General features: G+C 39.6%; 3 protein-coding genes across 3 annotated transcripts; 1 reads left to right on the top strand and 2 right to left on the bottom strand.

The window, feature by feature from the left end:
• The first annotated feature begins 1,188 nt into the window (after nucleotides 1–1,188).
• On the top strand, nucleotides 1,189–5,963 carry LOC144708048 (RNA-binding CRS1 / YhbY (CRM) domain-containing protein). The gene is made up of 5 exons (XM_078581339.1): nucleotides 1,189–1,686; nucleotides 1,755–1,882; nucleotides 2,194–2,419; nucleotides 3,049–3,176; nucleotides 5,775–5,963. Exons 1-5 carry the CDS (start codon nucleotides 1,194–1,196, stop codon nucleotides 5,919–5,921), a joined length of 1,122 nt encoding a protein of 373 aa, XP_078437465.1. The 5' UTR covers nucleotides 1,189–1,193; the 3' UTR covers nucleotides 5,922–5,963.
• Nucleotides 5,964–6,816: 853 nt separating this feature from the next.
• Nucleotides 6,817–13,800, bottom strand: PAP18 (purple acid phosphatase 18). Its single transcript, XM_078580758.1, has 5 exons — nucleotides 13,451–13,800; nucleotides 11,050–11,721; nucleotides 10,476–10,664; nucleotides 8,516–8,604; nucleotides 6,817–7,289 (listed from the first exon to the last, which is right to left on the bottom strand). Exons 1-5 carry the CDS (start codon nucleotides 13,607–13,609, stop codon nucleotides 7,061–7,063), a joined length of 1,338 nt encoding a protein of 445 aa, XP_078436884.1. The 5' UTR covers nucleotides 13,610–13,800; the 3' UTR covers nucleotides 6,817–7,060.
• Nucleotides 13,801–21,900: 8,100 nt separating this feature from the next.
• LOC144707767 (Microsomal signal peptidase 25 kDa subunit (SPC25)) lies at nucleotides 21,901–25,291 on the bottom strand. The gene is made up of 5 exons (XM_078581008.1): nucleotides 25,130–25,291; nucleotides 24,874–25,025; nucleotides 24,686–24,767; nucleotides 23,360–23,502; nucleotides 21,901–22,169 (listed from the first exon to the last, which is right to left on the bottom strand). Exons 1-5 carry the CDS (start codon nucleotides 25,229–25,231, stop codon nucleotides 22,076–22,078), a joined length of 573 nt encoding a protein of 190 aa, XP_078437134.1. The 5' UTR covers nucleotides 25,232–25,291; the 3' UTR covers nucleotides 21,901–22,075.
• Between the last annotated feature and the right edge of the window lie 903 nt (nucleotides 25,292–26,194).

Here is a 26,194-nt window from a genome sequence, read left to right as displayed (position 1 = left end):
AGAACAAGCTCTTGGTCCAATTTGTAAAATCCTAGGAACTTGAGTCTGCCTAAAGCCAACTCCATACGAATAAATCTCCTAAACTACTAACTTTAAAGAGTGGGATGGCGTAGATTCAACTAAGGTTTTCTTAGAACAAGCTCTTAGGCCAATTCATAAAAACCTAGGAACTTGAGTCTGCCTAAAGCCAACTCCATAAGAACAAATCTCCTAAACCCTAGTGTAACTTGAAACCAAGAAAACTTCAAAGAGTAGGGCTGCGTAGACTCAACCAATTCTATCTTAGAGCAAGCTCTTGGGCCAATTTCTAAAACCACAAAAATACCAATTAATGCATCTCATTAAAAGGCAGGCCAGCGGTCTCTGGTCGGTCCAGCCTAACCAATTTTCGGTCGGAACGTGACATTTCCTAGTTTTGATCGCCCCATCTCGGCCAAATTCTAACCCTTCGAGCACGACATCCGACTCGACTCGCCGTTCACTCAGCCAAATCTATCTTATTAGAACAATCCCTTGGACCAATTTCTAAAACCCTAGGAACTTGAGTCTGCCTAAACCCCACTTCATCAGACTAAATCTCTTAAACCCTAGAATAGATATATTTCAAAAAAATTTAATATAAAAATAAACCCTAGAATAGCTATATTTAAAAATAAAATTAATATAAAAATAAATCCTAATATAGCTATATTTTTTTAAAAATAAATATAAAAATAAACCCTAGTATAGCTATATTTTTCAAAAAATTAAATATAAAAATAAACCCTAGTATAGCTATATTTTTAAAAAAATTAAATATAAAACAAACCGTAGTATAGCTATATTTCAGAAAAGTGAAATATAAAAATCAATCCTAGTATTGCTATATTTCAAAAAAATGAAATATTTAAATAAACCCTAGCATAGCTATATTTTTTTTAAAATTTAAATATAAAAATAAACCCTAGTATAGCCATATTTTAAAAAAATTAAATATAAAAATCCACCCTAGTTTATCTATATTTCAAAAAAGTTAAATATTAAAATCAACCCTAGTATAGCCATATTTTAAAAAAATATAAATATAAATAAACCCCAGTATATAGCTTGGAACCAAGAAAACTTTAAATAGTTGGACAGATTGAATGGGCCTGAAAAGCTATAAATACCCATTTTCAAAAAAAAGCCCATCAACCTTCTTCTTCCTCTTGAAAATGCTACTGAGGCGGCTCTCCGTTCTTCCATGGCGATCGGAGAGATCTCTCCTTCATCCGCTGTTCTTCTTCGTCTCCCCCAAATACTCGCAGCGAAATTCATCTTCTAAGGATTGTCACGATCTCGACGATCTCTTCGATCCGCCATTTTCATCGATCTCTCGTAATCCGAAGCTCGCAAGGTTTGGTAATGGCGGTGCCAACGATCCTCTACACTCCGATCTTCCATTCGATTTCCAGTACTCCTACTCCGAGACGGACCGCTCCGTTCAGCCGCTAGGGTTTCGGGAGAAGCCCAGATTCTCCCCCTTCGGCCCCGGCCGACTCGATCGGACTTGGAACGGAGTCTGCGCTCCGGCGAAGGCGGTGGCGGATGAGGAACAGTCGGCAGCGGCGCGCGCGGCGGTGCTCGGAGATCCGCTGTCGGAGTCGGAGATTGAAGAGCTTGTCGAGCGGTACAGGCACGACGACTGCTCTCGCCAGATCAACATCGGTAGGAAGAATATTTTGATTTTAAGTTTCTCTTGGATTCTGGATTTGCTGATCTTTGCCGGCGATCAGGAAAAGGGGGAGTGACTCATAATCTGCTGGACGATATTCATAATCACTGGAGGAGGGCGGAGGCTGTTCGGATCAAATGCCTTGGAACACCAACGCTGGACATGGATAATGTCTGCTTCCATCTCGAGGTTTGTGATCGAAATTTCTTGACGGAAATCTTAGAAATCCGCTGTTCTTCAGGTTTGAATTAGAGTAAGAATAGTGACGGGATCAACTCTCAGTTCTCATCAACGAATTCGTTTCCTCAAAAACTGGGATTTATCAAAATCAGAGGAATGCCATTTTTGAATTTTTAAAACAGAACATCATTACAAGCGCAATTCTTTAGGATATTTTACTGGCAAGAAAAAATGTATCTTTCCTGCTCAGTTTTTAGATATGGGATGAATCATAGATTCATTAAACTCTGAAAATTCTTCCCTGGATGATTCATGAACAGGAAAAAACTGGGGGAAAGATAATCTACCGGAAGATCAATATCCTGTTGCTGTATCGGGGGAGATACTATGATCATAGGAAAAGGCCGACGATTCCTCTGATGCTATGGAAGCCTCGAGCTCCGATTTATCCGAGGCTGGTGAAGAACACGGCGGAGGGACTCAATTTTGAGGAGACTAAGGAGATGAGGAGCAGAGGCCTGGATTCTCCCGCTCTTATGACCTTGAGTAAGCAATCTGTCTTGTTGATTTATCTATTGAATTTATCTTGTTATAGAAGATGAAAACAGTCGAGCAAGTGAAAACTGATGATGTTCTTAATGTCTGCTGCATTTGATAAAAATCTTTGGTGTTTAATTTTGTATTGGTTACTTTCTTCATAGTCATTTGGGGTCCACATTATATACAGAGTGATGTTAGGTTTGTTGAACTTAAAAACATGATAGGGAACTTAGAATTTTTGAAAACTGTTGACAGAATTAGAATCAAGGATAGCCAAAATGGTTTTGGATTCATTGAACTTTGATACAATCCTTGATTTAGGATTTGCTAGGGATGAGCCGACTGAAGACACAATGCAGCTTTGATTAAAGTCGGTTAGAATAACTTTCTTGAAGACAGAAGATGCTGTAAAACGAGACTTCCTCTTAGACGAGAAATATTCAGATTTGGCACTTCGCTGTGCAGACCGAGATAGAAGAGAAGAAAACGGTGGAGATTAGAAATAGAAGGTCTTGTAGAGCCTCCGATCTTGGAGACAGATGAATCTTGGGTGGCCCCACTCATGAGATACTAAAATTTTTATCTTCCAGATTTTCTCAACAGCATATTTGTTAATATTTCTCACTAATTTTCAGCCAGAAATGGGGTTTATGTCAATGTGGTGGAGAAGGTGAAGGAGGCTTTCAAAACTAAAGAGGTGATCAGGTTAGATTGCAGCCACGTGGAGACGAGTGACATCAAGAAGATTGGAGTCAAGCTGCGGGTGAGTCATCAATATCTCTTTTTTTGTACTGTAGAATAGTTTGAAGTCTTGAAATCTGAGTAAATATCATATCTGAGGTCTTTAAATTTGACATATCAGATACCATATCTGGCCATTACCCTGAGTGTGGGAAATTTCTCTCAGACTTTGTGTTAGAAAAGGCTGATAGGATCTTGATAGGATACCAAGCTCCACGTGGGGGCATTCTCGTCACTTTATTATGCTTTCTCTCTCTTTATGTTAACTTTAAATAGCAGAGCCCTCTTTGGAGGAGGGCAGACTGGCATTTGGTTATGAAGGATTAGTGGTTTCTCTCCTCCTCTCGTCTCCCCTACGTCCACGTGTCTTCTCCCTCCACGGTCCCCGTCCCCGCGACCGTCTCCTCCTCACCGCATCTCCAGGCGGCTCGTCCTCGGCCGACCCCTACCTCCTCTGCTCGGCCCTCCCCTACCCTTCCCGTTTCACCTCGCAATCCCGGGAATTCCCTTCTCGTCTCACCTTCTTCCACCTTCAGATACGGACCTCGACCAAGGTCCCTATCAGATCTCAGATCCGATAAAGAATAAACCTAAAAGAAAAACCAAAACCTTTATTGGATCTCCAATTCAAGAGCAACGGAATTCCAGGATACGAAATATTGTAATGATTTGGATCCTGCAGAAGAAAATGTGTAGAAATGAGAAGGAAATAAGAAGGGAATGAGAGGAGAGGGACTGCCAGAATCGGATGCTTGCCCTTCCTTGAGCTGGAGTATCTCTACTCCTGCTGCAACCACTTGAGTTCTTGATTCTCCAAAAGTATCCCGATGAGCAGTCTTCCCCCTTTATTAATAGCCTTCCCGTCGCGGTGCTGTTAATTTGAAGACGCAGGTGCTGCTCCCTCGGCATGTGTGGATACCGGTTATGTGACTCCTCCTCTTCACTCTTTGATAGGTCCAAGTAGGGACTCTATCAAATGCCCTGAAAATACTTTAAAATAAAGCTTCCTGTTCTGCCCGGTTCTTACTGAGATCAATTGAAATGATGCTACATATCTACCATTTATTTATCTGATACGCTCTCTCCCTTCTCGTAAGCTGATACGATCCTCTACCCCCAAGGGTATCTTAGGCATTTTTGCCCATTAGGGGCGCTTTAGTCATCTGATGATTTAGGGAAGACTGCTTCCCTTTTTTCCTATAAATATGTGTAGCCCTCCCTATCCCCGATCCTCCCTGTCTCGGTCCCGTCCCCTTGACCGTCCAACGATCCCCTATCCCAGTGATCGTCTCACTGGATCTTCAACCGGCTCCCCTCCTATACGATCCCTACCCCTGCCGTTCGGTTCTCTTCTCGTCTCCGACGATGCCCCATCCCACGATCATCACCCTTCATCGCGTCATCAGGCGGCTCGTCCTTGGTCGATCCCTACCTCCTCTGTTCGACCCGTCTCATCGTTCCCATTTCTACGTTGCCTCGCCTTACATTCCCCTCCCGATATGAACCTAGATCAAGTTTCTTATCATAAGCCCACTAGGGCCCTTTTCATCTCTGCATTTTCCCTTCAAATATGCATATTTTAAAGAAAAATGCAGGGAAAATGCAGGGAGACTCACTTCTTACTCAAGGTTCTACATTTTCCTTGTTGGAGGGCAGAACATTGAGTAAGAAGTGAGTATCTCCCTCTTGGTAGCGTCGATCCCACCCGCATCAGCCCACTTCATTAGCCTTTTTGGTAACTGTTGCGATCCCCGTGGAGATCTAAAAAAATCAAGAAATGGGACAAGGGGCAGAGAGGAGAATAGGAGAGATGGAAGAGGTAAGAGAGAAGAAGAGAGAACGATAAGTGAACAAACTCTCGAGAACCTCCGAATTCGGAGTTCTTGATGTCATGAAAGCCAGATACAGCTACTCGTGCCAAGAAACCACAAGTTGATCTTTCATCCAAAAGCCCCTCTAATGACCTTACAAGGGGGTATTTATAACCCTACGATTTCAAGAATCAGTTATCTTGGCACTCTGCCGGACCTCTTCATCGTCGTCCTCGTTGGCGTCGTCCATTCCTCCAAGGCCGTCGCCTTCCTCTTTCACGATACGTTCTCAGCAGGAAAAATATCATTATCACAATGCAGTATTCATAAAAACACTGATCATATTTTGTTTTATGCCTCTGCCCAATTTGATCTGGCATGATGGGATCAATGAAATGATAGTCATTTACCGTTTATCCCATTATTCTCCAGTCATCATCATAATCATCATCCGTAATGTTGTCATTCGTCATCGTCATCATCACGTTGACACCAATAGAGAAAATCAAATTTGGTGAAAAAAATTATACTAGTTATATTTGTCACCCGTCGTCACTGTCATCATCGTCATTACTACCTAGGATACTGAATCCCAGAGCGCAGTGCGCAATGATCACGATTTAAATAATGATTATACCAACTCCGTGCTCAGGCAGGATGATAATAATTTAAATGCGATTTATTTGCAAGGAGCCCCCCTCTTGTCTAAATTTGGCTTGTCAAAATGATATTTTGACTTTCGTTCTGCCCAATTTCTTCACCTTTATTTTTTGAAGCTCTTGTAAAATCTATTCTTTATTTTTTTCCAGGATCTGGTACCTTGTGTGCCTATTCTTTTCAAGAAAGGCCAGATTATACTCTGGAGAAGGAAGGATCAAAAGCAAGATCACCAAGAATCAATTATCCACCACACTATTGATGATGTACATAATCTTGAGATAAAAGACACAGGTTAATTTTCCCTAATTTGCAGTAAAATATATTTTTTTAATCTTCAAGTTTCACTCGCAAATATATTCCTGATTTGCTCTAAAAAACACCAGTATCGATTCAATTTCAATTTCAAGTCCAAAAAGAAGGAATGACCTTGGAATTATCTGACCAGCATCAATTCATTTTTAGTTTATTTCAAAATAAAGCAATGAATCTTAGAACTAATAGATTCGTACGTTCGTTTTTTCTGGTGGAAATTTATCATTGTCATATTATTTTCCATTGCAAGCCCCAAAAAGCATTTAATTTGGAAGTTAAAAACATATTACTCATTCAGAATGAAAAAATCAGTATTCTAATTAATTTCAGTTTCAAATTAAAAAAAAAACAATAAACGATCACTATTCATTTTCTACTTAAATCACAAAAAAAACAATTAACTTGAACTTACAGAACCATGTATTCCATATTTGGAAAAAATCCAATATTACCAAATTTCAGCTTCAAGTTCTCTAATAATGAATATAAATTAAGATAACATAACTATATTTTCCTCATTTGAATGAAACTATTGTCACGGATAAATGTCCCAATTCAACTTCCAAAAAGAAATTTAATTGGAACTGACAAAACCATATATTCTTCAGTAGGACAAAAATTATCAGTATTCTAATTAATTTCAGTTTCAAGTCCAACATAAATCAATGAACTTGTAATCGGCATAACCATATGTTCCTCTTTCGAATAAATTGTATTAGCATTCATTTTCCAGTTCAAGTCCCAAAAAACAATTAACATGGAACAGCAGTTAATTATATTTTCCTCAATAGAACAAAAAATATCATTATTCTAATTCATTTTTGGTTCAACTCCAAAAAAATCAATGAACTTTGAATCAGCAAAAACATCTATTCCTCATTCAGAAAACAATAATCAGTATCAATTCACTTTCCATTTCAAGTCTTGAACTTACAGAACCATACATTCCTTAATTAGGACTAGAAATATCATTAATCTAATAAACTTAAATTATCACCCTCACAAAAGAGGCAACCCTCTTTACTAACAATCCCATCAGCTGCCGTGTCGACGAGATCTTATCAAATTTAGACTGGTTGATGTTATCAAATTTAGGAAAAGACAAGGGCGAGTAACGGGCTAGTTATGGGCCAGTAGAGATCTTATCAAATTTAGACAGATTGATGTGTGTAGATAGTAGGCAACCGGAGCCGGCCAACGAGGTAATCCACACATGGTCAGATAGGACCGGCTCATCGTCATCGTTCCGGTGCCAGCTCCACAGCGCGTGAGTTTCATTCATAATCTGGAGCTCGCCGTGGCCGAAGCTTGCCTCCCGGAAGGCTGACCATCTTGGTTTAGGCTCCAAGTACCTACATTAATGAAAAATATGAACAATTATTGGAGACCCCATACTCTGTCATTTTCTCTGATTTCCCCCTAATTCCATGATAGGTTGGGAGAGAGGGAGGGAGAAAAACTGTTTGAGAATGAGCGAGTTGTTTGAGAAGGAGAGACTGTTTAAGAGGGAGAGTGTGTGTTTCAGAGATGAGAGAGAGAGAGAGGGAGAGAGAGAGGGAGAGAGAGGGAGAGAGAGTGGGAGAGAGAGAGGGAGAGAGAGGGAGAGAGAGACGGAGAGAGAGGGAGAGAGGGAGAGAGAGAGAGGGAGAGAGAGAGGGAGAGAGAGGTAGAGAAGGGGAGAGAGAGTAGGTGTTTGAGAGATAAGAGAGAGACTGTTTGAGAGGGAGAGAGTGGGTGTTTGAGAGATAAGAGATAGACTGTTTGAGAGGGAGAGAGTGGTTATTTGAGAGATAAGAGAGAGACTGTTTGAGAGAGAGAGTGATTGAGAGATAAGAGAGACTGTTTGAGAGGGAGAGAGTGAATGATTGAGAGATAAGAGAGAGACCGTTTGAGAGGGAGAGAGAGGGTAATTGACAGATAAGAGAGAGAATGTTTGAGAGAGAGAGAGAGTGGGTGTTTGACAGATAAGAAAGACAGTGTGCCTTTGAGAGAGAGAGTGTGTGTTTGAGAGAGTTTATCCTGTTGGGTGACAGATTAGTTCAGTCTCTAAGTACCTACATCATTAACATAATTAGCAATACATGGAGGCCCCCCATACTCTCTTCTTCCCATCTGTTCCCTAATCTCCATGACGGGTTGGGTTTTTCCATAAATTAGCAAGAGATTGAAGAAAGATAAATAGAGATAAAATAAGTGTTTTCCCGCGTTGGCTGACCATCCCTGCTAAGTGAGGAAGATCCCATACTCTACCTCCATTCCATTTTGGATTGGGCTTTTCCATAATTAGTGAGAGCGGAAGATAAAATGAGAGGATGTAAATCCTCTTGGCTATAGCAACCTAACATTACTAAATGAAGGCCCCATGCTTTCTCTCTCTTCTTTCCTTGACGAGTTTATCCAAAATTAGAGAGAGAGAGACAGAGAGAGTCTACAGGCCTACCCCTAGAGTCTAGCTACATACATTTATGGTAAGATTATCCGTAAATGGTTCTCTTCTGTTTTCCCCTATTTAGAGGATATGTTTAGCAAAATAAGAGAGAGAGAAAGAGAGAAATATAATGAACAAGAGAAAGTTTACCGTGTTGCTAAGCCTTCTCTGTTTCCCCCATCACCTATAGTTATATGAACCGCCCCACAAGGGTCCAGCCTCCCGGAGGCAATCCTCTCCTGCAAGAGAGATAGATGTATGGAAAAGATAAAGAGAATGTGAGGTAGAGAGAGAGAGGGAGAAAGAGAGATAGAGATAAAGAGACGAATGTGTGTGAGATACAGAAGGAGAGAAATAGATGGATAAAGGGAGAGGGAGCGTGCGGGTGAGAGAGACAAGGAGAGATAGAGAGAGAATGTGTGTGTGAGAGATAGATAGAGACAGAGACAGATAGAGAAAAAGATTTTGTGTGAGAGAGGAGAGAAGTAGAGGGATAAAGAGAACGAAAGAGAGAAGAGAGGAGGAGAGTGTGAAAGAGAAAGAAAGTGAGAGCAGAGAGACAGAGGGAGAAAGATAGAGAGAGAGAAGAGTGAAAGAGAGTGCGAGAGAGAGAAGAGTGAAAGAGAGGAGCGAGATAGAGAGAGATGAGTGAAATAGAGAGGAGAGAGATAGAAGGAGAGAGAGAGGAGTAAAAGGGAGACAGAAAGAGAGAAGGAAAGCCATAGAGGGAGAAAGAGAGAGAGAGAAGAGTGAAAGAGAGAGGAGAGAGATAGAGGGAGAAAGAGAGAGAGAAGAGTGAAAAAGAGAGGAGAAGAGAGATGGAGGGAGAAAGATAGAAAGATAGAAAGAGAGAGAGTGACGAGTGAAAGAGAGTGCGACGGAGACAGAAAACACAGGAAGAGAGAGACAGAGGAAGATAGATAAGTGAAAGAAAATGTGAGAGATACATCAAGAGAGAGGAGAGAGATGCGTGAAAGAAAGTGTGAGAGATACATAAAGAGAGAGGAGAGCGATAGAGGGACAAAGAGAGATAAGAGTGCGAGAAAGAGTGAGAGAGACATGAAGAGAGAGGAGAGCGATAGAGGGGCAAAGAGATAAGAGTGAAAGAAAGTGTGAGAGAGACATAAAGAGAGAGGAGAGCGATAGAGGGACAAAGAGAGATAAGAGTGAAAGAGAGCGTGAGAGAGACACAGAAAGAGAGAGATCGAGGGAGAAAGAGAGAGATAAAGAGGAACAAAAGAGAATGTGAGAGAGAGGAGGAAGAGAGAGAGAGAATGGAGCGAAAGAGAGTGAGAGAGAGACAGAAAGAGAGAGGGAGAGAGATCGAGGGAGAAAGAGAGAGATAAAGAGGAACAAAAGAGAATGTGAGAGAGAGACAAAAAGAGAGAGGAGGAAGAGAGAGAGAGAATGGAGCGAAAGAGAGTGAGAGAGAGACAGAAAGAGAGAGGGAGAGAGATCGAGGGAGAAAGAGAGAGATAAAGAGGAACAAAAGAGAATGTGAGAGAGAGACAAAAAGAGAGAGGAGGAAGAGAGAGAGAATGGAGTGAAAGAGAGTGAGAGAGAGACAGAAAGAGAGAGGGAGAGAGATCGAGGGAGAAAGAGAGAGAGATGAGTGAAACAAAGTGTTAGAAAGTTGTAAAGAGAGAGAAGAGGAGAGATTGAGGGAGAAAGAGAGAGATAGTGCGTTTGTGTGAGTGCAAGACTGAGAGAGACAGAGAGAGAGTGTGTGTGTATGATAAAGATAGAGAGAGAGTGTGTGTGAGAAAGATAGAGAGAGAGTGTATGTGATAAAGATAGAGAGTGTGTGGATGAGAGAGAGAGAGGAGAGAGATAGAGAGAGTGTATGTGTGTGAGAGAGGAGAGGGATAGAGTGTGTGCGCGTGAGAGAGAGAAAAGAGAAAGGTAGATGGAGAAAGAGATAGAGTGTGTGCGCATGAGAGATAGTGAAGAGAAAGATAAATGGAGAAAGAGATAGAGTGTGTGTGTGTCAGAGGAGAGAGAATAAGAAAGAGAGAAGAGAGAGGGAGAGAGAGAGGGAAAAGCATGATAGAGTGCATGTGTGAGAGAAGAGAGAGAGAGAGAGGTGGCTTTAAGGCTTTTTCTGGCGCACCGTCCTTTCATAAGCATGGACATGGCCGGCTAAAATAAGGTCTACGCCGGCTGCAGTAAGAAAGGGTTCCATGGAAGCTCTCATTCCATCTCCCTCACCCTGGTGGGCGCGGTTGCTGTTGTACCAGGGAACATGGAACAGGGCCAGCAGCCACGGTGTTCTCTTCCGGTTCACCTTGGCAAGGTCAGCCTACAGATGATTGTTTTTTAAAGACCTCATTATAAACCAAATAACAAAGTACATGAGAGAGAGAGGAGCTATAAAGTTGTTGTCCCACTTAATCTCCATGGGTTTAATGAAAGAAAATAAATAAATAGAGCGAGATAGCGATATAGGATACTGACTCACAAAATCTCCATTGGTTTGTTCAAAACTAAGAAATGAAAAGAGAGACAGGAACTATAATGTTGCTATCTCACCTAATCTCCATAGGTTTGATGAAAGAAAGACATATATATAGAGAGAGATTTATTGATTCATTGATTCATTGAAACACAATAAATATAAAGAGAGATATGCACACAAAGAGATAAAAGGAGAGAAGAGGAAGATGAACACAAAGATCAGTTACAACCTTGAGCCAGGCCATCTGCTGAGAACCACCGCCGTAATCCGCATAAGAAGCCAGCATAATCACATGAGCCCCGGCGACATCAAAGGAATAGAAAAGATTCGAAGGTGACCCACTCTCTTCAAACGGCATCCTCCACCTAGCATTGAATGCCCTAAACTCAGAGACCAAGAATGACATATACTCCTTCTCATGGTTGCCCTGAGTCACCATCCACGGCCTCGAGCTCGCCAATGGCTCAACCAAATCACCAAACGAATCCCATCGATTTTGCTGATAATCCGCATAAGATAAATCTCCAGGAAGCAGATGCACATCATACTCGCAGTTCTTCATATGATCTAGAGTAGATGAAGTCCAACCAGTCTGGCCCATGTCGCCGGAGACGGTGAAGGTGACAGGGAACTGCGCTGGTGGTGTCTTTAGACGAAACTCAGGCCCTTGCTGTCCACATTGGTAGTAATAAACTGTGTTATCTTCAAGAGGGCCGATGACAACATGATGGATATTTCCTGATTTGTAAAATATAAAGCTGTAGGAGGAGCTTTCTCCCTTAGAAATGGATGTGTAGTTCCTGCTGGACTTTCCATAATTGACCACTGAGGAGGATGGTGATTCGCGGGGGGTGATCCATGTGATTCTCATGTGGTTCGACCCAGCCAGCGAGACGTGAACCTGAAAATAAAGTAAATGAGTCAAGAGTCAATTGGGTTCATGGTAAATTTCCAAAACTTGACAGGGATATGCTTAACATTTGCAAAGATGACACTTTGTATTTTTATTTTTGAAAGAAATGAGGACACTCTATAAAGATGGAGCCTGATAGAGAGAGAGCTTGAGTAAGTCTCCATGGAGAATGACATTGGAAGGGTTAAGAGAGAGAGAGAGAGATAAGGAGCAAGATACAATCCCCAAACCCTTTCAGAAATATTTTCATCATTTGCAGAGAGCCCAATAACGAGCTTGGGTATGTCTCCATAAATGATAAATGACAATGGAAGGGTAGAGAGAGAAACGGGGATAGGAGGGCAAGATACAATCATCAGGGGTATTTTGGTCACTTGGAATGAGGACACTTTATATGGACAGAGGCTGGTGGAAAGTTTGGGTGAGTCTCCATAGGGGATGACATTGGAAGGGTAGAGAGAGAGAGAAATCCTCTATCCTGCCAGGGGTATTTTGGTCATTTGGAATGAGGACACATCATATGGATGGAGGCTGGTGGATACTTCGGGTAGATCTCCATAAGAATAAGTGACACTGGAAGGGTAGAGAGAGGAAGAGGGATTGGGGAGCAAAATAGAAGCAAATATAAAGACAAGTAATTAGCATCTGACGGAACGCCGACTAGTAATGACTTCAAAACATATTCCTCTTGATGAAAGTTTCGTTGCATATTATTATTTCGGTAGGAATGAGTTGGGGGGCTAGAACATGCAACTTTCATGGTTTTTATGAAATATTGCCCAAAATTTTCAAACATCCATGCAAGATAGAAGCAACACTGGTCACAGGCTCCATCCAGGCAATTCAACAACAAGTTCTCTTCTGGCCTAATAAGGTCAGGGCTACATCTATTTAAAAGGAAACTTATATAAAGACAAGTAATTAGCATCTGACGGAATGAGGACTAGTAATGACTTCAAAACATATTCCTTTTGATGAAAGTTTTGTTGCATATTATTATTTCGGCAGGAATGAGTTTGGGGGGCCAGAACATGCAACTTTCATGGTTTTTATGAAATATTGCCCAAAATTTTCAAACATCCATGCATCAATCCGAGTAAGAGGTGGAAAAACGTTCTGATATCCTGAAAAAATTCAAAAACTCTGCCTGAGAAATCCTCTTACAATATTTTAATAAACCCCACTTCAGAAAGTCCAGTTAGAATGCAATCAACAGAATCCGAATTTCCAGGTCTACCAGTCATCAGTTCAAAATTTCCAGTTAGATGAATTGGACCCAAGGAATCTGAACTACAAATTTTTATTCGATTACAAACTCTAATTCTAGATAATAATAAGAACTTGGGAGAGAAATTGGTATCATCAGGATAAATGGAAGGAAGATTAGAGGCGAATATTTCATTTGGTCGTCAACATAGACACAAAAGAGAGCAGAAACTTTGACAGATCAAATTTTCGTATTACGGTAAAACTAATTAGGGTGATGTCAGATGCTTCTTTGCAAAGAACGAAGACAATGAATTCAACATTCGATCAACGATCAAATCATACAAAGACTGCTAAATTCAGACGTACTGATCATTGATTACTAATTTTCTTCCAAAATACGAGGAAAAAGAGCTAAAAAACACCGATTTTGCATGAAAATCAACGAAATCAGGGAGAAAATCTTCAAAAAAAATCCAGAAGCGCAGAACAATTGGGGCAAGATCATTACTTGTTGCGGATCCGAAGAGGCCCTCGTTCTATCAATAGGGGATATCAGAGTATCCCGCGGCGGGGGTCGAACGTAATCTTCCCCACCAATCCCCATTGCCAAGGAAGACACCGAGAACAATGCTAGGACTAGAATAACCACGCTAGAACTGGAATCCATCGCCTTGCTTTTCCCAGCCTTACTGGGTCGATTTGCCGAGCTGTATAGTACGATCGCCAGATCCCAAGAAACTAAATAACATGATTTGGCGAGGAATCCTGCCAAATTCTGTCGCTTCCACGCATCGGATCAGTCCCTTTGCAAGAAATCGCAAAAGCGACGTTCTTGATGGATCAATCTTATGATTAATGAACCAGTTTTTGATGAAGTTTTGATTTAAGCATATGAAACTTCATTGATTGAACTATAATTAAGAAATTCTAGAGTCTCTATTAAAATTAATTAGAAATAGGAAATCTTCTGGTTAAGAGAATTCCATCTCTTTGATAGCAAACTGATTTTTTTCTGATTGATGATTAAACAGATTGAATAAAAATATATTTTTTCATTCTTGAACTCTGCTCCAGTAAATCTGATCTATTTATTTAGAAATTTATAATATTCAACCTCTTAATTTTAATTATACGTTTACGGTTAATCATTAAACCGTCGAAACATTTGCATTATTTCCTGAACTCTACTCTGGCTTATTATGATTCTTTAACCACATTATGTTCTGTGCAAAGTAATTCAGTTTCATGTAAAATGATGTGCTTATTTATCAGTTTTCAAATCTTCAACTGATTCATGGTTTCATAGCCAACAAATTTATTTATGATTGATCATCAAACCATTGAAACATTTATTTTCTTTCCTAAATAATACAAATTTATTTGCATTATTTATGTTTTTTCAACCTAAAAAAATCCATGCAATATACTTCAGTTTCATATCTATGTTGTATTTATCATCTAGTTTTAAAATATAATCAACTGCTTCATATCAAATCATACATCTAAATGTGGTGTATTTCATAGTTTCTTTCCTTAATAATTGTCAGGGAAATATGATTGTACAACGTAATAAGTTTCTGTGTAAAATAATTTGATTTCAATCATAATAAGTGTTTATTTTCTGGTTTAAAGTTTTAAACTGCTTCTGAATTTCTAATCTAATCTGATTTTCACTTTGATCCCTACAATGAAAAATATTAATGAATGGGTTGTGGAGAAAATGTGTTCACAAGAATATCTGAGCATTACCTAAAACAAGGAGTTGAATTGGGTTCTGATTTTTTTATTTTTTCTGACTCAGATACAAACTTTATTTTCAAAGGACCACTTAGAAAAATATAAGTCTCTATTTCTGCTAGTTTGCCTCTTAAAATCAGTCCACTCCCATCCACAAATGATACTACTTAAAACATTTAACAGACTTGAAGACTTCTTGCTTATTTTTTATGAGCATAAAAAACCATGAAGTTGATATTTTGACTAGAATCCTAATGCAGGGTTTTTTAATACTTGCTGGGGTAGTACGTATCAGATATTGATCGTATTTAATTATTCCGAAGGTTGAAAATTTCAGGCTACAAAACAAGTTCTTGTGAGCCTAGTCCTTTCATATCATCTTAATCACTGATGAGACGATTTATTAAACTAAAACATATATATTTAGTACATTTACTTGAGTTTATATGAACTTTGTTGATATCATATCATAAAAATATGGTAAGAATTTTTTGACAACGAAATATTTCTTACTCACTCAAGGATACATGAAAATTTTATGATGTTTCTAACTGTTGGACATGTTTTTAAAATTTTTTAAAAAATATTAACAAGAGTCAATAAAAACATTGTTGCTATAATGTTAATGTCTAACAATAAAAATTAGACACCAAAGATAGAATTTTTATGATTGAGAGAGACAGTTTAGCATTGGGCTTAATCAAAATTCTTGAAATTTTGTGAAATTTAAAATCACGTTGTAACAAAAATACCAAACATTTATGGTAACTTTATTGAGTCTTAGAAACCCATGAGGCATCCGCAACTCTCAGTAATCAATATTAACTATAGTGAATCGAGATGCCTGAGGATAGAAAGAGTTTTTCAGTATTGTCCCATTGGATAGCATTATATAATTTCATAACAAGAAGCAGATTGACCCAACACGTATGTTGGGTTCAGGTGCCATGGTTCAATGATACAAAACATTCTTTTCTATGCAGCGATAGCATTTATCAATTCAAAATTGATCTTTAAAACAAATACATCATATGCGCCTTGTGGGGAACTTGTTCCACCCTTGAATTGCATATTTTGAGATTGTTCTTAAGTTTTTCACGTGCCCTGCCCCTAAAAGTATCCACGCAATTATGTTGCTCTTGGATCTCCACTTCTTCTTTTCTAATTCCTCTTAAAAATCTTGAAGATCTTCTCACCATGAAGACTTTCTCCTTGGTTGAGTAAAGAAGCGAACATAATAGAGAAAGGGGTCGGGATCCCAGCTTTGGCTGGCCTGGGTGCCTAAAATGGGTGCCCCTTTCCCTAATCATATTTTACTTAAGATTTTTCTCAAAAATCCTTCAAGTAAAATATATTCACTAATTCCCTTATGATCTAATGTGTGACCCTCTGAGCCCATGTATCATTCTAGCTAATAAATTTAGTGGCCCAATTAAAATTATTGGCCAACCTTATTAATCAACTATATCAACATATAGATTAGTTAACTAATGATGAATTTAACCTCATCGATAAGTTAATTTCCAGCCAATGGGGTGCCAAGCTACACCTCGTGCTCTAGAAGATGCTGAAGTGTTTGAACTCTCTCACGGAACATTTATGATGTAATACGATGTCGTCCGGGATCGAGCGGCTCGTATTATGTCACAGGGAATGAATGGATGCGTGAGATTCAAGCTGATGAAATGAAAGAACGAATGAGCAGTTGTAGGTATCGTTGGGTGAGAGGTGTAACTCACGCCGGACAACGAGGGGAATGATCCTAGGATCAGACTCCCAATGACCCGCTAGACCTACTAGACGACCAATTAGTGAGGGGCGTTTTACGGCCCACGAATGTTCGGCGTCTAAAAATCAAGCGAGAATCCTTCAACCTCAAGAATTCCTACACTCGACGACGGTGGCTATCCTATCCGAGATTCATGACGACAATAATGGCAGAGGACGCGATAGCGGAAGACGAGACTGAAGAAGATAACAATGCTGGAAATATGGAGGGGAGACGAGACTGACCTTTGGGTATTGCTAGTCCAAGGCGTTCGTGTAATCCCGTCGAGTTGAAGGCGAGATGTGGACGGGTCGGGTCGTACGATCGATAAGCGACGACACGTTCCGGTCAGCAGGTTTCCCAGCCTGGTGGCGAAGGCACTCGGTGATGTTGGGTCGGCCGACCTTTGTCGCGCATGCAGGCTGGCGCCGCCGCGGGGCGCGCGCGCGGGTGGGCGCAAGGCGCTTGTCGCGCGCAGCTAGAAAGGCGCGGTGGCGCGCGCGCAGGGGAATGTGGCGGGGTGGATGACACGGGCGAGCGAAGGAGAAGGATCAGGGCGCGAAGGGGTGAGGACGGTGGGGTAAGAAGTTCAAGAAAGAGGGAGAGGGCGGACAGTTAAGAAAGGTTGGAAGGGAAAGGGGAAGGGGTGCAAGGGTGAAGAGGGTTAAGAATTGGGTGAATCAAGAACGTGGGGAAGGGGGGGGGGAAGAAATGGTCAAGAACGTGGGAGGAGGGCATCAAGAACGCGGGGAAATGGATCAAGAACATGGAAGAAGGGATCAAGAACGCGGGGAAATGGATCAAGAACGTGGAAGAAGGGATCAAGAACGTGGGGAAATGGATCAAGAACGTGGTAGAAGGGATCAAGAACGCGGGGAAATGGATCAAGAACATGGAAGAAGGGATCAAGAACGCGGGGAAATGGATCAAGAACGTGGTAGGAGGGATCAAGAACGCGATGGGAAGGGGAATGGATGGTGGAGGTGGGAAAAGGTACCAAGAAATGGCTTTCTTGAACTGTAACAACCAAGAACCCTCCAAGAAAGAGGAGTTCTTGATGGATCTAGGGTGTGCTCCCTCGGCGGAGCAGATTTCCCCGGTTGATGGCGTGTCGGCGACGTTTCTTGAATCTCCCAAGACCCCCGGAGTAATCTCGACGAAGGCCTCTTTCGATTCTTGATGGCGGCGGCTTCTTGAAACTCTTTCCTCGCACCGGAGTGATCTCGATGGTGCGCTTTAACACGTCTCCCACGGAGTGATCTCAACGGGAGAGAGGTGGGCTCTACCCACGGAGTGATCTCGACGTGGGGTGGGGCTAGCCAAACCCCCTACACTACTCTCTACGATAGGGGGGAGACGAATTGTGAATAAAATTTTCAACAATGACTCCAAGGTGTTCCTTGGGCATGCCATCCCCTTATATAGTGAGGATGGGTGCCAAGTGAACGTGGGAGAGGATGAACCATCGCGAGACGTGGTTCAGCCTCTCCTTAAAAATTCAAAATACAAACATAAAAAGTAAAAACGACGAGGACGGGGCCCAACAACATTGGCCCAGTCCACGAATCCGAAAATATAAACACACATGAAAATGAGCATAAGTAAAAAGATAAAAGTTCTTACGCGGGGTACTTAAACCCGGGTGGCGAGCGTCGGCGCGAGCTGCTCAGTGTGGCTGACGACGTTACGTCGCGTCATCCTCGAGATGGTTCTTCGTCATCATGGTGTCGTCCTCGAGATGGTCCTCCATCAATTTACCATTATCAGTTACCGATATGTATAATCCATCATCCGCGCAAGACTCTCGAATGCCTTAGGGTATAGTTGATCATCAAACCCTAATTTGTCATTCGATTTGTACTGATACATAACAGGGATCATTAGAGAATGCCTTCTCCATTATCCTTACTACCTAGGCTAGGAATTTTTTGTATCATCTTCCTTGAGTCTATCACCTCTTATACTGAGGGTGGATGATCTTGTGTTGACCACTCAATCACCTCCTTGAATTTCTTACTACATCTGAGCTATGACTTGTTTGAATCCCATGATTAGAGGCCCGTAATTCATAATCAAAATGTAGTCATCCATTCGCGATATGTCCTTGGTGTCTCAGGTTAATGTATCACTTATACAACTACGACATGAATCAACCTGATTGACATTTAGGCATATACAATTAAGGAATTCTTTGGATCAATGCAGTGAACTCTTTCTCGAAAGAACACCCACTATCTGTCCTTAGTGTCGCCACACTAATATCCACAAGATCAACTATACTTATCATATAAGTAGGATTAGTTAGTTCTATTCTATCTGCATAATTAAATGTCCATCTCTATTATCCATCAAATAAGAATATTTAGAATACATATTTAAGACTAGTGATCACTGTATTTTGATATCATTATAGTTCACTAGGTCATTGCATGTATTCACAGACTTTATTATAAATATCACACTTGAATAATAATGAACACAATATTTTATTCAATGAACTAAATAAAAATATGGTGCGATTTGGCTTGATGACCACATAATATCCATCAACATATTCATAATTATGTTTTAAAGTACCTATTCTTTGAAGTCAGAATAATATATATATTTCAAGTATGTATGTATAAATAAATCAAAGACAAATAATAACTAATCTTCATTAAGCACATGTTGGTACACTATCTGTTTATGAGTTAATTATCTTGAATGAATTTTTAAAATTTTATTTATCCTTGAAATTGAATTTGGGAACATGGAATGTTAGACAAAGGTTATGAATAATGCAGATCGTGAGTTCTATAGCTTTATTTAAGACAAATCTTTAACCATTCGTGCAGCGGAAGACTAAAAATAAAATTGAACTATGTATAGCATAGTACAATTGTTCATCTACAAAGACATATTTTGTGGCTCAGGTCTATGGAATATGTACACCAGTGATAAATGAATCAATCTAATTTAAAATTTGGAAAATACCATTCAGGGATTCACATGGATCAATTTAGTGAACTCTTCCCACAAAAGAGTACTCGTTATATATCCTTAGTGCAGATGCTAGTTATCCTTAGATATTGTCCATAATAATAATATGAGAGAGAATATATAATCCTATGCTTCCTGTGTATCTAGATGTCCTTCTAGAGTATCATTTGAATTAGAAAATTCAGATCACATGCTTAAAGAATAGTGATATCCATATTACGATCTCATTATGATTCACAAAGTTTGATAGTATATCTACACAATTCATCATAAGTATCACATGAGCAGAATAATAATATATTAGTTAATGAATACTAAACAAGAGATGAAATGTGATTGAATTTATGGTCAATATTTACACTTCATCCTTCAAGATAAGGAAAACCCTTCATCCTTCACTTGTTGAGTTCATGTCAATCTATTTTGTACTAGTGGACTTCTCTAATTGGTATTATGTGGTCTTCAATTGATTATACTTCTAAATTATTTTATGTTCATTAAAATAAATATTGATTTTTTATTATTCTCATTTGATGTCCATAATGAGGTCATCGAATATGTACAAAAGCCTAGTGAATGATGATGAAAGCATCATTCAATGATACCTAATTTTACACATGTATTCTAAACATTTCTATTCCAATGATCTTCACCATGTGTCTGATCCAACAGTTGTGATAAGTATGATTAATCAAGTGGCCATTAGTGTGGAAACAATATGGACACATGGTGATTTCTCTCTAAGAAAATAATTTAATAAATTGACATGTACGTAGCCTTGAATAGTAAGTAATATTCATAAACTTCAACAAGATTGATTCGTGCCATGGTAGTGATCTTATGACCTGAGACACCAAATATATAATGTGGATGAACGATTTTATTTTGACCACAAGTTACAAGTTCCTAATCACAGGATTTTAATAAGTCTAAACTCAGATATAATAAGGGTTACATAAGGTGATTGAGTGGTCAAGAAGGGATTTTGTCCCTAGGAGTATGAGGAGATTGACATGGCGAACAAGACATATTTAATCCCTGGATAAGGTACTGGAGATAATGGAGAAGTTATTCTTGAATCATCTATATTATACATTAGTACTAACACAAATGAGGAATCAAGTTTAACAACTAACCATAACCTTACTCATTAGGGAGGCTAATATAAACAAAGGATTATACTCATAACTGATGGTGGTAAAGGTTCCTAGAGATATTTCACCAATTAATTTTATAACTTTTAGGGGATGTGGTGTGGCTTGTCTCCCCACGAGATGAAAAGTGAACTTATTGACTTAGTTAAATCGATCATTAATTTGTTGGATATACTATATGCTAACCTAATTAATTAATTAGGCTAATTCACTAAATCAATGCACAGGCCTAACGACTCAAATACAATCTATTGACTTTGTTGGATATACTTAAGCTATAAGGACTTTTATGAAAAGTTCCTTAAATAATTATAAATAAAAGGGAACACCCAATATAGGCACATGACTGTAATACCTAGGCACCCTCCCCATTCTTCTCATTCTTCTCACTCTAATGAGACTTGAAGATGAAGGGATCTAATAGATCTTCTAGAACAGTTGGAGACGAAGAAGAGAATTTTTTATCATCACATAGGAGTAGAAGGATTTAGAGACTCGGCACATCAACGACTTGAATAAATTCTTCCAAGGAGCAACTCAAGGGTTGAATTAGTTTCTCACAAGGTGCTGTGATCATCTAAATTTTACAGATGAATTGTATATTAGACATCATTAAAAACAAATGATTAACTTGCAAGTAATTTCCATTATGTAAGTTATTGTTGTGAGAGTTTAAAATAATACCATCGCATGGGCTTGTTGCTAAAACTCTATGTACTTTGTAAGAGAATACAAAAGGACAATATGATGTATATTAGACATCACATCCTTATAAGATAAACTTATTTTTTATTCATTTTTTTATAGCAGTAAACAACTATGCTACAATTGAATGTGGTAGCAGAATGATACATTTAATATCTGAAGGTTTTGTCTAATTTGAACATACAAGACTTTTTGTGAGAGTTGAAATATTACTTTTACAGGTCTCTTTTAACTCTTGCTACTTAATGAGAGAGGCAAAAATTATTGTAGATTGTGTAGACCTCATACTTTCATAACCTATCAACATACGAATTACCCTCATCTTTGTTCAATAAAAAATCATACATCAATCGACTATAAAAGATGATTGTTAAAGTATTATTTGACTTTGGCAACACATCATGATCGCTAATAGAAACCACCATGTGATTTAGTTAGACATAGCAGGGATGAGAAGATATATAATGGATTAAAGTCCTGCAAAACTATCCTTATAAACATTTTTAACACACTATCTAAGTCCAACCAAATGATTATCTTTCTTTACAAGGCTAAAAGGGTAATGACACATTTGGTCTTAGAAATGAGCCAACGCTCCAAGTTGAACTGAAATTCTAGAAGTAAAAAACTCATCTATTAGTTCAACAAAAACCAAAAAACTTACTGCGGTCATTTCTTGTTCATTTGAGTAAATCACTTGAAACTTAGAAGAGTGTTGTAGCCCAAGAAATGACAATTGATGTCCCAGTGGCATAAATGTTAACCAGGTTCTCCATTAGTTAAGAAATTATTTGTCCTTGCTTTCAGCTGCATAATCATTAACCAATTTCTCTACGTCCCTCCACAAGAGACCTTCAACAAGAAGCCCATCTTTGGTGAACCTGAAAAAGATGAGGATAAAAGCATTGTTGAGACAGGATGAGGGAAATGATATGATTGGATCATCAACTCCAAGGATTATTTCATTACAGCTAAGGGTCATTGATAGATAATGATCCATCATCTGTTCCTTCCCTTATTGGCATCAGTCATCTGTCCTGACCTTGGAACGGAAACAGAACAAAAGCCTTTGTACCTTCCATTCTGTTATGTTCAGTCATTGGGCACTAGTGATTTAGAGTAGGTTTACAACTTTTGTCTTCACATTTTAGTCATACTCTTCTGACTGGCCCTTTTAACAGAAATGGAATGAAACTGCCGAATCTGCGACGGGTCACTGACTGAAAGACAGTTCCGTCCGTTATCCGTCACCCCTCCATGAGCCTTTCTGATGACTAGTTTTGTTTTCCTTTATACAGGCTAGCCAGCAATTCAGGAGTGGAATGAAGGGGTAAAAGATTAAGAGCCCTAATGAGGCACAATGTGGGGAATGATGTAATAGGGTCCTCAACCCCTCCAGGGATTATTTCATCATATCAACTAGGGGCATTTTGGTCTTTCTCAAATCCCTAGAACTGTTTCCCTTTAAATAGATTAGCCTGCCATTGAGGGCAGCAAAGAAAATAAGGACAAGACCGACTAGTGAGAGATGATGGGGTTAAGGATGCGATAAGATCCTCAAATCCTTTACTGCACATGTTGTTATTTCAGTCAATTAGGGGTATTTAGATATTTTCTCAATCCCCAGTAGTGTTTCCCATCAAAGAGGCAAGCCGTCTGTTAAGGAGTGGAGGAAAGAAGTTGGGGATAAAAAGCACTGAGAAGGATGTCGAAAGTTGCAATAGGATCCAGCAATGATAAGGAGGCATTTATCTTCACCGGGATAACGATGATTATGATGACATCGTCTCCTGTCTGCAGATAAAATGATGATGACAATGACTGTTTGTGTCATCATATTCTCTCCTCGCTCTCTCTTTTAGCCTCACTCAGATGACATGAGACAGTGAAAAAATCATCATCCTCGTTTCTCTGCAGCCAAGATGATGATGACAATGAAAAATCATCATCTTGACACAAGCTTCAGACGATGATGATGTTGATTTTAGAGCTCAAACAGCTATGGAACTCCGAAATCGCTTTAGCTGTAGCTTCTTCACCAATTCTTCTTCAATTTAAATAATGTACTGACCATGTTGTGACACTTTTCGTGAGTTGAACTGGCTTGTTTGCGGAAATTGAATTTGGATCTGCACTGGCTATGGTCAGGGTAAACAAGTCTGAAAACCGTGGAAGCTTAGTTGATACAATAAGCCCAGTGGTGTGAAAAGATCCCTGAAAAAATGAAAAATAATTTCATTTGAAGTACTTGGAACGAACATAAAGTTCATTTAAGCCAGCACATTAAAATAAATCAACAACAGACGCTAGTTTGTAATTGTCTAGAGCATTAACACAACGATGATTACTAGTGAGACACAACAATCATCCAATTTTCAATCATATCAGAAAATAAATAACCCCTTGAAAAGGAAAACCCCAATAACAATGACCGAAATTCATATGGAATGCAGCTGAATCAAAATCTTGCACAGTATATGTCTCCCTAGATTATATATTGTTAAGGAGGTCCATTGTCGGGTCACTCACTTCTCTCTCTCTCTCTCTCTCCAATTTAAATGAATCGAACCCTACAGTTGAATTTCTTATCCCAAAACAAACTTTCAAAAGAAAACTTGCTGCAAGGCTTTGCTCATTTAACTCAGATAGGGAGAGGGACAAAGAATAAGGCGGCATTATAATAGCCTCAAATATATGTAGAAGACGACAATAATCCATTTCAAGACACAAAAATCTCCATTTTTTAATTAAATGCTTCAAAAAAATAACCAAGCACAAACTGACGAATTCCTGAATCAAATGGCTTGTTGACAAGCTGGATATGAAGTTGGACTCAAGTTGCCTCAGTTATCCTCAACTATAAAAAACTAAAACTCCAAAAACGAGGACTAAAAATTAACATGTAAAGCCAATGAATCAAAATCTTAAAGAACATCGGTTTCACTTGATTAAATAAAAATAAAAATAATCCACTTGGCAGAAATAAATAGGATGAGAAGCATTTATTTGATTTCTGACCGAAATTACTGGAAAAAGGATCTGAATTAGGTGACCAAGTGAACATCAAATTTCTAATATGCAAATCAGAACCCTGACTTCAGTATATTAGGACAATTTTCTTGACATAAATGTACGGAAATATAAATTTGAATCCGTTTTTAAACAAGTCAAAAGGCTTTTTACTGCCAAATTTACATGAGGAGAGTTGGACAACTTAGAGTCAATAGAAAAAAAACAAAAAATACACAAAATATGGGGGCAAATCACCGATTCCAAGATATGAGGTCAAATTTCTTGACACGAAATACGGAAAATATCAGTCAGAATTCGTTTCTTAAATAGTCCGCAGAAAAAGATCCTTCAAAATTCAAATGAAAAAAGAGTATGGCGTTCTTACAGGAGGAGGGTGAGTGAAAAGTATCGCACTCTTCTCTTTCGTGTAGGTTATAGCCTGCAACAGCGCGTTCAAAACGATATACTTGCGAGAAACAAGTCAAGGAACTTATGAATTGAATCAACCGAAATTAGATTCACGAATCAAAATAAAATCTCAGGAAGCAGAGATCTGCACCCACAAAAGGATATAATCCAATGCATACAAAGAGAACATGCTTATTCTCCGGAAATTTCTTCGGGTAGAACTGGGCAACTAGGGCAACGCCGATGACGACGACTCCGACAAGCAGCCTTCGATTGCTCATCCTCACGTCTTCTGGGTATCCTTTGTTGGTCACGATCTACATCCCCAGGTAAAAAAAACGAAGAAAAATTAAAATTCTTGACAAATCGGGGATCAAAAACAAAAATCTTGAGTTTTTCTTCTTCAAATTCGGTCTTATACCTCGGAGATCGTCTCGTCGAGAGCATTCTTGATGGCGTGGTGATCTAAAAGGTTCACCTTCTTGGGACCCTTTGCTGGGCTGCTGCTCTCTTTGGTCGCCATGGCTCTCGCTTCCTCCCCTTGTTGCCCTTTGACCTTATTCCAACGAATGATAGAAGAAAAGAAGAGTCTTTACTCGTTCTAACTACTTAAGATGAAGAATTTCAAAATGATAAACGTTCTAACTACCAACCATCATCTGTCACGTCACACGTCACGGTGACGGCAATTTGATGGATGACGTGATCGTGACGGTGACTAAATTAAGAGCCCGATATGGTGATGGTGACAGATGACGAACTGGGAGTGACAGTGATGCGATGGTGACGGGGGGGCCTCGGACGAGTGACGTGACGGGACGGCCGTCACGGACGACGGCCGTGATGGATTTTTAAAAATGACCAAAAAAGCTTAAAAATCGTTAGATTTAAGCCATTCGACGGCCGAGATTTTGCCACGTGGTGATGCTAACTCGATTTCTTGGCATTTTGCAGGAAAGTCCCTGCATTAATCCACGCGCGCAAAAGGATGCTGTCCAAAGATAATTGGATGTGTATGCCCCTCTAATTCTCTCTCCTCTGCATGGTTGTTTTTCCCGTCACATGTGGCGGTGACGGGTGATGTGACGATGATGATAATGAAACTAGGGGCCCGTGACGGTGACGGATGACGGATGACGGATTGGGCGTGACGGTGACACGACAATGTTGGGGGGCCTCGGACGAGTGATGTGACGGGACGGCCGTCACGGACTACGGCCGTGATGGATTTTTAAAAATGACCAAAAAAGCTTAAAAATCGTTAGATTTAAGCTATTCGACGGCCGAGATTTTGCCACGTGGTGATGCTAACTCGATTTCTTGGCATTTTGCAGAACAGTCCCTGCATTAATTCACGCGCGCAAAAGGATGCTGTCCAAAGATAATTGGATATATGCCCCTCTAATTCTCTCTCCTCCGCATGATTGTTTTTCCAGTCACATGTGATGGTCATGCCGTCCGCTGACGGGGATGTGACGGGGATTCC

This window comes from Wolffia australiana, chromosome 9, assembly GCF_029677425.1.
Source record: "Wolffia australiana isolate 7733 chromosome 9, ASM2967742v1".
Taxonomy (NCBI): domain Eukaryota; kingdom Viridiplantae; phylum Streptophyta; class Magnoliopsida; order Alismatales; family Araceae; genus Wolffia; species Wolffia australiana.
Note: the sequence above shows the minus strand (reverse complement) of the source record. Positions and strands in the feature narration are given on the sequence as shown.